This window comes from Rattus norvegicus, chromosome 6 (genome assembly GCF_036323735.1).
Source record: "Rattus norvegicus strain BN/NHsdMcwi chromosome 6, GRCr8, whole genome shotgun sequence".
NCBI classification, from domain to species: Eukaryota; Metazoa; Chordata; class Mammalia; order Rodentia; family Muridae; genus Rattus; species Rattus norvegicus.
Window position 1 is genome coordinate 141399451 of NC_086024.1, and position 14677 is coordinate 141414127.

The 14677-nt window shown below is 35.0% G+C and overlaps 1 gene segment (V, D, J or C); it reads right to left on the minus strand.

Moving 5' to 3' along the window:
• Positions 1-12959: 12959 nt before the first annotated feature.
• On the minus strand, positions 12960-13492 carry LOC691890 (immunoglobulin heavy variable 3-73-like). The segment is given in 2 exon segments: positions 12960-13288; positions 13371-13492. Coding segments are annotated over 2 exon segments (375 nt in total).
• Positions 13493-14677: the final 1185 nt, after the last annotated feature.

Sequence of the window (14677 nt, forward strand, 5' to 3'; positions counted from 1 at the left end):
CTGTGATAGTGGAGATTTGTCTCTACAACCTCTCAGTTCTGGAAGTTCTGTTAGGCTTCCTTTGTTTATACATATTTGGTCATTCTCAGATTTCTGATGGGGTTGAAAACTGATTATAGTCTCATAGCCTATCAATACATATTTTATTAAATAGTTATCAGATAATATACAAGCTAGCCAAGATATGATATAGATTTTAAGCCTTTCTTAAGCTGGAATGGATAACAAAATGTCCTGTTTAACTGATATAGTGATGGACTGGGTGTTGAGCATATCACATGTTTTATAAATTGTCGAATAGTAATAATTGTACTCAATTAATATACAGTGAAAAGGCTTTTTAACTTGACAAAAAGGAGAAAATGTTGTGGTTTGCCCTGTAGTTATCAGTATTTTGATGCTAATTCCACTGCCCCAAGGACTGCTGCCTAGTCAGAACTCAGGAAATAAGTTGACTTCACCAGAAACTTCTCCCCATTGAATTTGTAAAATACAGGTGGGGGGCAGGTACAAGATAGAAGGAAGTCTGTCATTGGAGGAGAGGGAAGAATGGGCAGGAGAGAAGTTTGAAGGTAGGGGAGGAGACTGGAATGGTAAGGAAGAGAGGAGAGAGAGAGAAGCCATGGCAGGATGACAGAGGCTGACTTTAAGATTCTGCTCTCTGTATTTACAGGTAGTTATTAATGTTCCTAAGTGATGGATGGTACTAGGCTTTGTATGTTTAGGTGGACAATTATATCTTATCAATTGGGTCAAAAAATACTCACAAACACTTGCTAACCTGCATAGTCTAGCCATATGGCATTAGCTGGGTATTTTTATCTCAATCAACAAAGCATCTCACCTGCTAAGCTACCAATCTCTATCCCATTCTGCTTACTGCTACTGTCTGAGCACAGCAGCAAACATTCCAGCCATCTAGTTCCCAAAGCAGGTAGCTACTAAGCCAGTCTAATACAGAGCCTGGCAATCTCATGACTCTCTTGCTGTGGACTCTGCTCACACTCCCAGGATCCTCCCACTAAATTTATAGTATCGGCTACTAAAAAACCATTAAAATAAAAACTCCACATCCTTGTAATTCAGCAATGAAATTTATATCTTAATCCTCATTCTACAAAATGTCAAAACAATAAACTCACAACCAATTCATAATCATAAAAAGCACCAACCTAGATAGGTTAAATTGACTTATAAAATCCATCACTTAAGAAATATTCATAACTCCCTGTGGCCATTTCTGGAAACATCGATTTGGGTCGTCCTACTCTACCTCTATCACACTTCTAGTCTTCTTCATTTTTTCTCTCCCACTTTAAAAAAACATTGCTCCTTCCCCACTTTCTCACTGTGCAATTGCAGGACCTGCCGATCCTGGGCCATTCTTCACCTCATAAAGACAACAATATCACATATCAATGAAGTTATAAGTCTATATTACTAACTAATTAGAAGATTTAAATGCATATGATTAAAATTGGAATGTTTTGAAAGACCATAGAGAGATATATCCAATTTTCTTAATGTGGGCATTCAAAAAATGGAAGTGTATTACAATAAATGCATAAAGAATATTTTCATTACAAACATAAAATATAATTTGATAAACATAGAGAAAGAGATATTGATCTAGATATAATTGTGCTACAAATAAAACACTAAATTGGAAAATAAAAGATGCTCCCTGTGAATTTTTATAATGGGAATATTTAAAAACACAGACAGTTATGTTTAATAAAATCATGTGTCAAAGTTGGAGGGAAAACACAAACTTTTCACAATGAAAATGGTTAAAGATACATATTTTTACTAACCCATCTCCACAAAGAAAAAGAAATATTTAACCTGAAGTGTATAAACACACTCAATGTCACAGAGAATAAGCAAACAACTCTAGACTAGTTAAGGCCCAGTTCTAAGAAAATGCCACCAAAAAGAAATTATAGGAATTATTATACTCCTTCTAAAAGCAATAATTTTTATTAAGAGTCTCAATTTTTTCAATGCAAAATTCAGACAACAAAATTATACTAGATAATGCCACCATTTTTGTTGTAGCCTCAGAAACACACTTTACCATTACAGCATGCTTAAACCTTTGTTAATGATTGTAAAAAGCTACTTGAAGCAAACTTAAGCAGCATAGCTATTCTACTGAGAAGTATAATTGACGTCAATGAAAAAATAATTACAAAGTATAAGTAAAATATTCTCACACACATTAAATGAAGAATACAAAAGAGATCATTACCCTTTTAAATGTCCCTGCAGCAAAAGATGCACCAATTTTCATTAAATAGAGAAACTGGTAGTTATAGACCCAGAGACTAGTGCCGATGCTGTGACTGTGCATGAATGCATGTAACTTTAGTCTTTTGCTGAATATTCCACCAACACATTCTAGAATACATTGTCCGAAACTGCACAGAGAATTTTCTTAAAAATTGAATAATGTGCTGTGTAGATTTAATGTCAACTTGTAAACGGCTATAGTCTTCTTTGAAGAGTAAACTTCAATGAAAAAATATTCCAACCACATTTGCTGATGGTAAATATTATGAGGTATTTTTTTATTAATGATGGAAGTGTGTGTCCCCTTTCCATAAAGTTGTGCTACTCCTGGATTGGTTATCCTGGAAGGTACAAATACCAGGCTGATTATATCATGAAACCAAGCCAGTAAACAGAAGTGCTACATGGACACTGCATCAATTTCTACCTACAGTTTTCCTGTCCTGACGTTTCTCAGTGATGGAACGTCACATGGAATTTGCTTTGGCTAGGATGTTTATTCATTGTAGTTGCCTGTGAGGGTACACTGCAATCTAATTGTTCTTATTAATGTTCATTGTCAGTGCTCACCATTGAACAGCAAATCCTGGGGTTCAAAGGCTGGGATTCTCTGCCCTAACTGCCATGTCATGACAGAGATGTTTTGCATGCACACTGCAGATGTCTTGTATGTCCTTTTCCCATAAGCAATTAAGTGGATATATTAAAGGAAAAGATAGACGTGATAAGAGGTTAATTTATTTTCATGAACAAAATTTTATTTAAGAAATGAAATAATTCATTTTAGCCGTGATGTAGGCAAATTTTTACATATCTATTAGCACTAACGGGGTTGATAGAGAGAAATCCAATTTAATATATGAAAGCAGCAAAGATAATTTTTAAAAAAATATGTAAATTGTTTATTGCATGAGTAAAAAATACCCATTCTTAGAGTATAGACAATAAACATTACTCTACTAGTTATACAATTATATAGATAGGCATATGTCAACTGTCTGTGAGCCATATTTATCAATTAAAAACTACAGACAATTTGATAGATAAATAAGGCATAAAATATGGTACATTTACAAATATAGTTCTCTAATCATCACTTAAGAAAAATAACATAATAAAATTTGTAAATAAATGAATGGAATTTGCAAATATTGCATTGAATGTGCAAAGCATGATGTGGAAAGAATACACCACACATTATTTCTTCTGGGTTGATTACATATCCAAATCTTTCAAATTCAGTAAATAACTGGTAGTAACCAAGAGAGTTTAGAGAACTGAAAGGGTCTGAAACTTCTGATGCCTTCCAGAAGTTGAAGATTAATTCTTATTATTGCAAAAACCACATGCCATGGACAAAGATTGGGGGAATTTATTTGGAGCAGACCTGCAAGCATTTCTCCCCGAAGACAGAATCTTCTCGCATTAGAATTTGTTGTACGAACTAGTGGTAGATCAAAGAGATCAATACAGCAATCACACAATGAAGACATTGAAGTACAACAATAGCTGCTCTTTTACTATATTCTCACAATGTAGCAGTGACTATTTCACATTCAGAAGATCCGTTATCTGATTGGACTTAATGCCTGAACAATAGAATGGAAATAATTCCAGTTAGAGTAAGGCTAACCAAGTACCTGTGAGTAGGGAGGTACAGAAATTACTATTACAATTATGGTAGACAAATGCAATATATTTTCTATTTTTATTGAATATAGGAGTTTACATTCAATAAAGTCTGATTATTTTTGTGTAAATTTTCCCAGTCCTCTATATCACCTCAAAACTAATTGTACATCCCTCCTTGTTTTCTCTCAGTAGGAAAAAAAAACAGGCATTTAATCAATGATAAAATAAATCACAATATAATTAAAAATAACATCCTTTCTGAGACAAAAGAAAAAAAATGGGTACATGATAGCCATGGAAACAGCAAAAGGAACACACCCAGACACAGAAGCAGACATATTTCCATGCAAAGCAACCTAATAAAAAACTCAAAACATGAAACCAGAGTGTGTAAGCAAAAGACCTCTAAGGAAATAAAACTTATGACAAATTATTAATGAAAAGATCTTCAAATCTACTTTTATTTTGTATTGTGTTGTTCATATAATGCTGGAAATTAGACTTCACATACGGATATTTTTATAACAAGTGAGACTTTTTTTTTCTTTTTCTTGGAGCTGGGGACCGAACCCAGGACCTTGCCCTTGCTAGGCAAGCGCTCTACCACTGAGCTAAATCTCCAACCCCCAAGTGAGACTTTTTGAAAATATTTATTTTCTTTTCCTTCGACTATGAATTGGTGAAAACTTATTTCTGAGAGACAGTGGCTTGTGTTCATTTCCACTCACAGCACTAGCATCATATCTGACCTTGTGCATATTGGGGCAGTCTTTGGGTTCATATATGCTTTAGTCATTATTTGTTTAGTCAGCCTGTATCCCTTAATGTTCTGTGTCCCTCATGATTCTTAAATTCTTTTTGCCTCAACCTCTGTAGGATTCTCTGTGTCCTGAGGGGAGGTAATTGAATATGATCTCAGTTAAGAATTGAGTGTTCCAAGGTCTCTCACTCTCAGAATAGTTTACAATTGTAATGTGTTTCCAGATCCCATCTTCTGGAGAAGGGAATTACACTGGAGAAGAAACATTACATTCACAGCAATATATGAATTTAGCAAAAAGGCATTAAGAGTCCTTTTATTGCTATATTTCCTTAGCAAAAGATTAGTATGAGTGCTTTTCCTAGGTCACTGAACTATCAAGAATTAGGTTCTTCATTAACTGAAAATTTTTGGAAATGGGATCGATCCTTTCGAATAACCCTGAAATATATTCATATACTGGTTGGTTACTTCAGAAAGCCATTAGGGGTACTACAAAAGTATAAAATTAAACAGCAGCCAACAATACCACAGTGAACTCTGATGGTGTCCTGCATGCAAGACATAAATATAATTTCTAAAAGTAATCTAATATCTTCCATGAAGTTTGGATAGAAATTTCCCATACACTCATCAAAGAAGTGTTTGTTTTTCCAACTGCAGATGAAGACTATCACAGAGATCCACTTCATGGACACCTGTGGAGAATGAATGACCAGGAAGAATCCAAGTACAGTATATACAGGTTCACTGCAAATCTTACAAATCAAACTCAAAAAAAAATCTTGAAGAGGGGGCAGAAATATTGCAAGATCTAGACAACCAGGATAGTACTATGAGCTGACACCTTCTACTCAGAATAGGAATGCTGAACCCAGAAACTTTGATAACAGTGCCTGAACAAGATGTACTTACTGTAGGTGGAGACCTCAAAGGTCTCTATCAGTAAATGAAGAGGTAAAGAAAATCAGTATCTGCTACAAGTCTCAGAATGAGTTTCTTCAAGTTTAAGCTCACTGACTAGTCAAAAATATCATATATATATATATATATATATATATATATATATATAATATCAAATACCTGAGCTCTAAACAGAAATGCATAGCTATAGCTGTGCTCTATAAATATTGAAGGACTGGGAAAGATTTTAACAATTACCTTGTAATCACTGCATATTTATATTTATGATGCACAATAAATATTTCCTTTTTTGTGTTTCTGGCCACAGAACAACCTGTGCCCTATTGCTCTGCACAGAATATTATAATGCATTGTTCATGAGTATAGAAAGAGTAAAAAAAAATGACCATGTTAACTGCTGATATTAAAAATTGTTTTTGGGGTTGGGGATTTAGCTCAGTGGTAGAGCGCTTGCCTACGAAGCGCAAGGCCCTGGGTTCGGTCCCCAGCTCCGAAAAAAAAAGAATCAAAAAAATGTTTTTAAGATTGCAGGTCCATTCTAATTCATACAAAACAGGTCATGTGTAACTCAACTTAAAAAAGAAAAAAACTATGTAAGCTTGAAATAGGGGTATTTTGTAAATGATTTTTTTAAAGTATAATTTTATTTTCCTTTTTATTTATCCTTTTATCTCATCCACATTTATGTAGCACTTCAAAACAGATGGTATATATGTTATAACTGTTTCCATGAGTTAACAGGAAATGTCGGTGACAACTTGGGGAAAGATAACATCCATTCTAAGTCTCTGCTCTGTTTTTTCCAGTTCAGCCTTTTCCCAGTTATAATAATCCATAATAATTGCCGGTGAGCCTCATCAGGAGGAGACTTGAAATTGACTCTCCATGAGAAAATATTGTCAGGTCCTAGTTTTTCTAACTGAAAAATGCATTCTACTATGAGACCCACAGTCTTCATGGGGACTTAAAAAGGGCTTTGGATTGTGTCATGTCTGTTTCTGTAGTTTCCCAGGACTACGACATGGATTTCAGAATTAAAGTGAAGTGCTCTCTGTTAAATCATGTGTCCCCCAAGGAATATGGAATAAGATCTTTGGAACTTGTGTATGATTAAATTGGAGGAATATCTCTGTGCAGACTCAGGAAACACACCTTCTCCTTTTTGCACCTGCTCTTCAGCCTCTGCACAATTAATTTCTTTTGTCCTTTTTCCTTTTCCCCTTTCATAGTACTACAGGTTATATAAACTTGGTGTCATTTGATATATACTAAATTAAACACTAATAACACATAATACAAGGTTAGAGAACATCATGGTAGAACAAGGGGAAAGATTGTGAGAGTCACAATATGGAGACAAAATTTATGAAATCCCATTGTAATCACTCAAAAACTGTGACAAACTGCCCAAAGAAAAGGCATGAAAATACGAAGGGCTAAGGTTCAATATGAAAAGGGACAGCAGGAATAATAGGTGCAGAAAAAAATTGAGTAGAGATGATTATATTCATCATTCTTTCTATATCCAACCAAAATGGTTAAAAATATATTATACGATTTCTTCCAGTATTATTTGTTTCTTTGTTCTGCTTAATAACTTCATTGCTGCACCTCTGTGTGTTCCTTGACATGCTATCTGTATTTGTAAAAATGTTACATAATGTTACCTGTTGTCACAACAGAAATTACATGGATTGTGTTATATCTCTGATTTGTTTAAATGTCAATTTGCTCCTTAAGGCAATTTTTAATATAAATATCTATAAAAATTTTAGAAAGCTCTAATATGTAAGGGCTCTGCTGTTGGTTCAGATGGTTCATGCTCTCACAAACCATTAGATAAGATTACAATTTCCCTGTTTTTTGAATGCCAACAAAACACTTAAGATCACACCCTTCTCAACAATACTGGAAAGTTTCTTTAAATACATCTAATGTGCTGACTAGTTTTAATGTCGACTTTAAAGGGGCTAGAGTCTTCATAGAAGAATAAATCCCATTGAAAAAATACCCCAAACAGTCTAGATGATGGTCAATCTTGTGAGACATTTCCTTGATTAATGATTGAAGTGAGTGTTCCCTTCCTATCAAGATGTGCGACTCCTGGATTGGTTTAACAGGGAGGTATAAAGAGCAGCCTGGTTATATCATGAAACAAAGACAGTAAACAGAAGCCCTCCATGGAGGACTGCATCAATTCCCACATAGAGTTTCCTGTGCTAACATTGCTCAGTGACGTATAGTCACATGGAATTTGCTTTGGCCATGATGTTAATTCATCCTTATTGCATATTAGGAAATACTACAAGGCAAAATAAGACATGTCTACTTAATAAACATGGGGTTGTCAGGAGTCAAATTTAACATATGAAAGCAGCAAGGATAACTTTCAAAATCTGAACGTTGTGTATTGCATGACCAAGTTATACCACACCTTGGCATATATAGAAAAATATTCATGCAAATAATTAGTAAAGTAGAAATGGAACTGCTGGAAATAAATAGACAATATTGTATCACGGGGATACGACGAGGACAGATGCTATGAAGGAAATAGGCACAGTATAAATAGATTCTTGCATAAAAATTTCAGACATGTAAAATTGCCATTTCCCTTTTAAATATTTTTGTTTATTCATTGAAATTTCTAGTCATGATTACTATATATTATAATAATATCCACCCCTACTACCTCCATCTGCATTCCCTTTGTATCCTTCAAAAGAAAAGGTCTCTTTCCCAAAAATTTTATGTTTTGTTTTATTAAAGAGTAAATCATTTATTTCAATTAATTCTATCCACATTAATGTGGATGGCATCTGTTCACTAGGTGATAGACAAATTCCAATGGTCCCCCTTCCAAAGGAAATTTATTCTAACTTACTGAGCAGCAATTTCATTAATTGTTCAGCTGCATGAAATCTAAGGAGGCCCTCATCTACCTGTTTATAATCTTTTTTAAAAATTTTTACAGTATTTTACACGGGACAAATGTTGCCTCCCCAATTACAAGTCTCTGGTACTTCCTGAAAATTCTCCCCTCTCAACCCCCTCCCATGGTTCAGAGTTCCATTAATTCTTCTGTTCCTATGGCCCTTTTTCCCGTCTGTCCCTCCACCTGATCTGCCACCTCCCCGACCTCTTTCCCCCTATGCTCTCCCACCTATTCCCTTCTTCCATCTGCCTCCTATGACTGTCTGTATCCCTTTCTACATGATATACAAACATTCTCACTTGAGTTTCCCTTCTTGTTTAAATTCTGAGAAAGGATCAGGGTTTGAGATATAAATAAATAAATAAATAAATAAATAAATAAATAAATAAATAAATATGCCATATTATTACAATTTGCTTTGACGTGGTACATGGCACACATGTTTCCAGACGTATCTGTAAGGCACAGGGGATATCTTATCAAATTAAGCTTTCTGCTTGCCTGTGGGTCTAAGAAATAAAGCTGATATTGTCAAGTTTGCTGCAGCCACCTTTTAATACTCAGCTGTAGTAATTTTCACTGGTTTAACTTATATGGTTCTTATGCTTACAATTATAGCAACTAAGAGTGCATGTGTTCAACAAGAACTGGTCAGTCCCTGAAGATTGCTCCTCATGGCTCTACAGCCCAGTTTTTTGATCTCATGTTCTTCCCAATTTCAGTTTTCTGATGGTCCCATCAGTGTTTAAGTGAGATTGATACATCTGTGGCTAAGTATTCCTGTCAATCATTCTCAGCACTTTGACTTTGACTCATATAAATAACGTAGGATTCATTGCATATTTATTATACACAATAAATGTTTACTTCATTGTGATTTTGAACACAGAAGCCTCTCTGCCCAGTGTCCCCACAGAGACATTTTAATGCAATGTTCATAATTAAAGTAGTATCAATGTTTGTGAATGTTGGCTGCATTTATTATAGATATAGGTTTAAAGAGTATAACCAGTTATGAAAAATTAAGAGATATATGTATCAAATAGTATTATTTTATTAGATAGTTCTGAGAATATTAAAATTTTGTATTTTCCTTTATTTAGTTTTATATGAGCCACTTTTTATGTAGTAAACCAATACAATGGTAGTCTTGGTTGACGGATGGGGTCACCAACCCACCTAAAATTTTTAACCCAGAAATATGTCTTAGCAAAAAAAGAACAGGGACAAAAAATGTAACAGATACTGAAGGAAGGGCCCACCAGGGACTGTGCTGCCTGGGGATCAATCATGTCTGCAGTCAACCAATCCAACATTATTGCCAAGGTCAACAGGTGCTTGCTGACAGAAATCTAGTGTGGTGTTTCTTGAGGAGGTTTGGCCAGCAACTGACCAATGCAGATGTGGATGCTTAGAGCCAACATTAGACTGTGTTCAGGGACCCTGGTATTGTTACTGGCAGAAGAAATGGTGGAGCAGAGGAAAATTGCAACTCCATTTGAAGAACCACATTCTGGCCAAACCACACAGTTCTGCCAGCATTCAGATCATCCACTAAGGAATGTACCTGTAGGAATCCATGTCTCCAGACACATATGGAGCAGAGTATTGCCTTGCCTTTCAGCAGTGGGATAGGAGGCCCTTGTTCCTTTGAAGGTTTGATTCACAAGTGTGGGGGATTGCAGAAGCAGCGGAGCATGCATGGGTAGGAACGTGTGTGGAGAAGAACTCTCATAGATGTATAGCAGAGATGGGAGGACAAATGTAAGATGAAGGTTTCATGGAGTAGTAACTGGTAAGTGGGATATCATTTGAGATGTCAACAAATGTGATGATTGATAAAAAAATAAAATAAAAATAAAAATAAAAAACCCAGAAGGTAGCTATGTTATATGAGTTTCAAAGCAATAATACATCATGCCTGTGACAACATGGGAAAACTGATCCTCCAATATAGGTGCCTGCTCTGATTTTTTTCACACAAATACAATCCTTCTACTTACCAGGTAAATACTCCATACAAATTGTGGGTGACTCTCAGCATAAAGAACATAGAAACTCCTTCTCCAAGAGAAAATATTGTTAGGTCCTAGTTTACCAATTGAGTAATGCATTTCACTATGAGACACACTGTCTTCCTACCGACTTAAAAAATGTCTTAGAATTGTGACATTTCTGTTTCTGAAGCTTCTCCCGAGGTTAACATGTATTTCAGGAAAGAACAGCAGTGATCTCTGTTAAATCTTCTATCTCACATTGCACATGGAATATGGTCTGTGGGGCTTACATATGGATAAGTGGGAGAAAAACCTATGTGCACACTCAGGAAGAACCCGTACCCTCACCTCTGTCCCTGTTCATCAGCCTCTGAACTATCAATTATTTTTTTTCCTTTTTCTGTTTCATCACAATGTTAAGGAATATATGAAATTTGTGTCATTTGCTAAATATAAAATGGAATATTGATATCTCTTAATCTAATATAAGGGCCCAAGATGTGAGATGAGATGGAAAGGTAGTAGTCAGAAGTATATGTAGGCACTTTAATCACTCAATGACTATAAAAACCTGCATAAAGGAAAGGCACAAGAATAGGATGGGCACAGGTTGAATATGAAAAGTGGAACACGAGGAGTGGTAGGTGGAGGAAGGATGCAATGATGATGATACTGCTTAATTCTTTCTTTCCCATCCAGAATAGTTAAATATAAATTATCAGATTTCTTCCATACGACCTGTTTCTCTGTTCTGCTGAATAGTTTTAGTTCTGCACATTCACATGTTTTTTTGGCATATTATGTGCATTTGTCACAATGTTATAGAAATTTACCTGTTTTCTCCACAGAAATTACATGGGTTTTTGTTATATTTGTGTTTAATTAAAATGTCAGTTTTCTCACCCTAAGGCCATTTTTAGTATAAATATCTATAACAAAATTTTTAGAAGACTCTAATGTATCTGGGCCCTGATGTTTTTTCACATACTTCCTGATTTGATAAACCATTAGATAGCATTAAAATATCCAACTTGTGTGAATGAACAAAAACGTTATTTGAGGCTTTCATGTACATTAGGGATCATATTCAAGCATATTCAGTCTTGTCCTATGGCAAATAAGAAAAATGTTACCTTTACATAATGAGTCTGGTGTTACACAATAATGGATGTATGGAATTAATTAATGGTTTTCTAAATTGTCTACAAGAAAAACGTATGAAGGGATATAGAAAATAAGCACGTATTTTAGAGAAAAAAATTGTTCTCACATAATCTTTGTACTGTATTGATGCCTGTTTCCTACCAATAATGGCATAATGAACTAAAAACAAGAAATAACTTCAAAATTAATTGTGGTGATGGCATTATTGTCACAGCAGTGTCTTATATTGAGAGTCACCTTGGAAATAACTTTCAAGAAGACAAACATTCAGTGGTCAGCAGCTCATTATTAGGATAAGGGTTTATGTGTCTGACAAATAATTGGACACTGAAGTCTGCAGACCACTGCTCAGCAGGAGACTCATCTAACACTGTTCCCAAAGTGGCACAAGTTTGTTGAACAGAACGGTCAGTCCTTCATCCATAGAATATTAATATTTAAAATTAGCACACAAGTATTTTTTTAACCGTGTACTTTTACAGTTTGTAATAGTGTCTATATCAGGAGACAAAAGAAGGAGTCAGGAAAATTTGGACCTAACATTTCCTAACACATTTCCCCAATTCTACACAAGCAATAGATCCTAGGCCTCAGATGAATTTAAGGTAGGTGGCTCTTGTCAGTGTTGAGAACATAGGTTGCATGTTTTTCTAGAAGAACAGAGACAACAAGAGAAAGTCATATCTATAATGAAGCAGATACAGACTAAGTAACTGAGTCAGGTTAAAACACAAATGAGGAAGAAATGCTATTGATATGCAGGGTTTTTAGGAAAAGAAGTATTACTTGAGAGCTCCTTGCATGTACAAATAACAGTGTGTCCCAAATTATTTTCATATTCTATATACCACTAAGACATTGCTGTAAATTTTCTGAAGGAGAAGCCTCACCAATACCGCAAATCTTTTTAAGTTTGATCATGGACATTTTATCATAATCATTTCCAAAATTAGAAGAGATTTTAGGATTCTTTTAGTTTTTACTGGGTGTATGTGAACTATCTGTGTGTGCCTCTTTACTTGTGTGTCTCTGTGTATTTAAATCAAGAAAACAAAAACTGTTTTCACAGAAATTACAATTTACCAAACACAAGTACATGGAACATTGTGTGGAGTCATTAGATGTCATGACAACAAATGTTAGCATTCAATTATGTCTGCACCTGACTCTACAGTGACTCTCATATCCATGTGGAATCTGTGCCCTCTGCAGGTACTGAGCATTCCTGCAGGGAGGTTTGTGTCCTGGTTTACTATCATGTCTCCTCATTGTGCATAGTACAGTAATAAGTGGCAGTGTCTTCCTCTTTTAAGCTGTTCATTTGCAAGTAAATGCTACTTTTGGAATCATCTCTTGAGATGGTGAATCTTCCTTTCACAGACTCCGCATACTCGGTTGCATAATTTGTAGATTTAGGTTTAATTCGAGCAATCCACTCTAGCCCCTTCTCTGGAGACTGGCGTACCCAGTTCATCCAGGCTGTACTGAAAGTGAATCCCGATGTGGCACAGGTGAGTTTTAGAGATTTTCCAGGCTGCACCAAGCCTCCCCCTGTCTCCATGAGCTGTACCTCACAATGGGCACCTGCAAAGACATAGAATCCATTTAGTAAACTGTCACTCACATCCACTCACACACTCAATATATCTTCTTATCTATCAAGTACCTTTCAAAAGTACAAGAAGGAAAACCCAGGTCCAGCCCAACTCCATGATGGATATTCTGAGTTCAAGCCAGCTCACTGAATGGGAAGAATGGTGACCAGAGATGGGTGACTCTGTTAAAGCTGTAGGCATCAGGGCTGATTTTCATGAACAGAAGAGGACATTATTTGCATATAGCCCTCCTATATTATAACATAATTTTTGAGAGCCTTAGAGGAAACAATGAATATAGTCAATGTCTGAGTAGAAACAAGGACTGAAGTTGTGCTTGTTGCATCAAAGTGTATCTAATTTTTCCAGGACACGGGAAAACTGTAGGGGCATTTTCTGATGCCTCCAGCATTGTGGTCAATTCCAGTAAAGAAATATGTTAGCAGAATGATGCATTCGATTAAAACATGGAATCTATGAAGTCCTGTCTCAACAAAGAAAAGAGAAAGAGAAAAGAAACTTCATTTTATTGTGGATTTATAGTCATTAACCAAATGTTTTGCATTCTTACTCTAATACACATGTGGAACTAAACTGCTGTCTTCATAATAATTATAAAATAAATTCACCATACAAACATAAACACTATCTGATATTATTCACTGATTAAGTAAAAAAATTGAGTTTCTATGTTTACCACTTAGCTTCACTAATGATGACCTCCTTATTTTTCCTATCATGAAGTTTTTATCATGAGTCTTCTTGTTAGTACTTGGCACAAGCACTCATGTAAAACACATGTGCGAGGAATGGCCAAGAATACAATGCCTTCCCATTTCAAAGGTAGTATTCCTGTAGAAATAACCTCTAGTGCTATATACAAGCATGACGTTCTAGGGAAAGAATACCAAAAAATGGTTATATCCTGTACAAACAATTCAAGGATATGTGAATATACATAAAGACTACGTTATCTCATCAATAAATACAACACAAAGGAATTGAACAAAATGCGAAAGACATCTAAGATATGAGAATAAAATAAAGGAAAGATATGCTAACTAATTAGAATCTGATATAATTCTTAAATAGAAACTTAATAACTATGAAATATATCCTCAGTGAAAGGACACAGTAATAGAATGAATCATGTCAAAAAACTGAGCATCCACACTGAAACATAATGTAAAGTTACATTGTCACATATTAATAGTCAATTATAAAATTAAAAAATGTAAATGACTAAAATATTGAAATGTTTTGGAACACAATAAAGAGATCAATTCAATATTGGGATTTTGTTTGCATTCAATAAAGGGAATTCCATCAAAAGCATAGAGAATATTCTTACTACAAAGATAAAATAAGATTTCCTAAA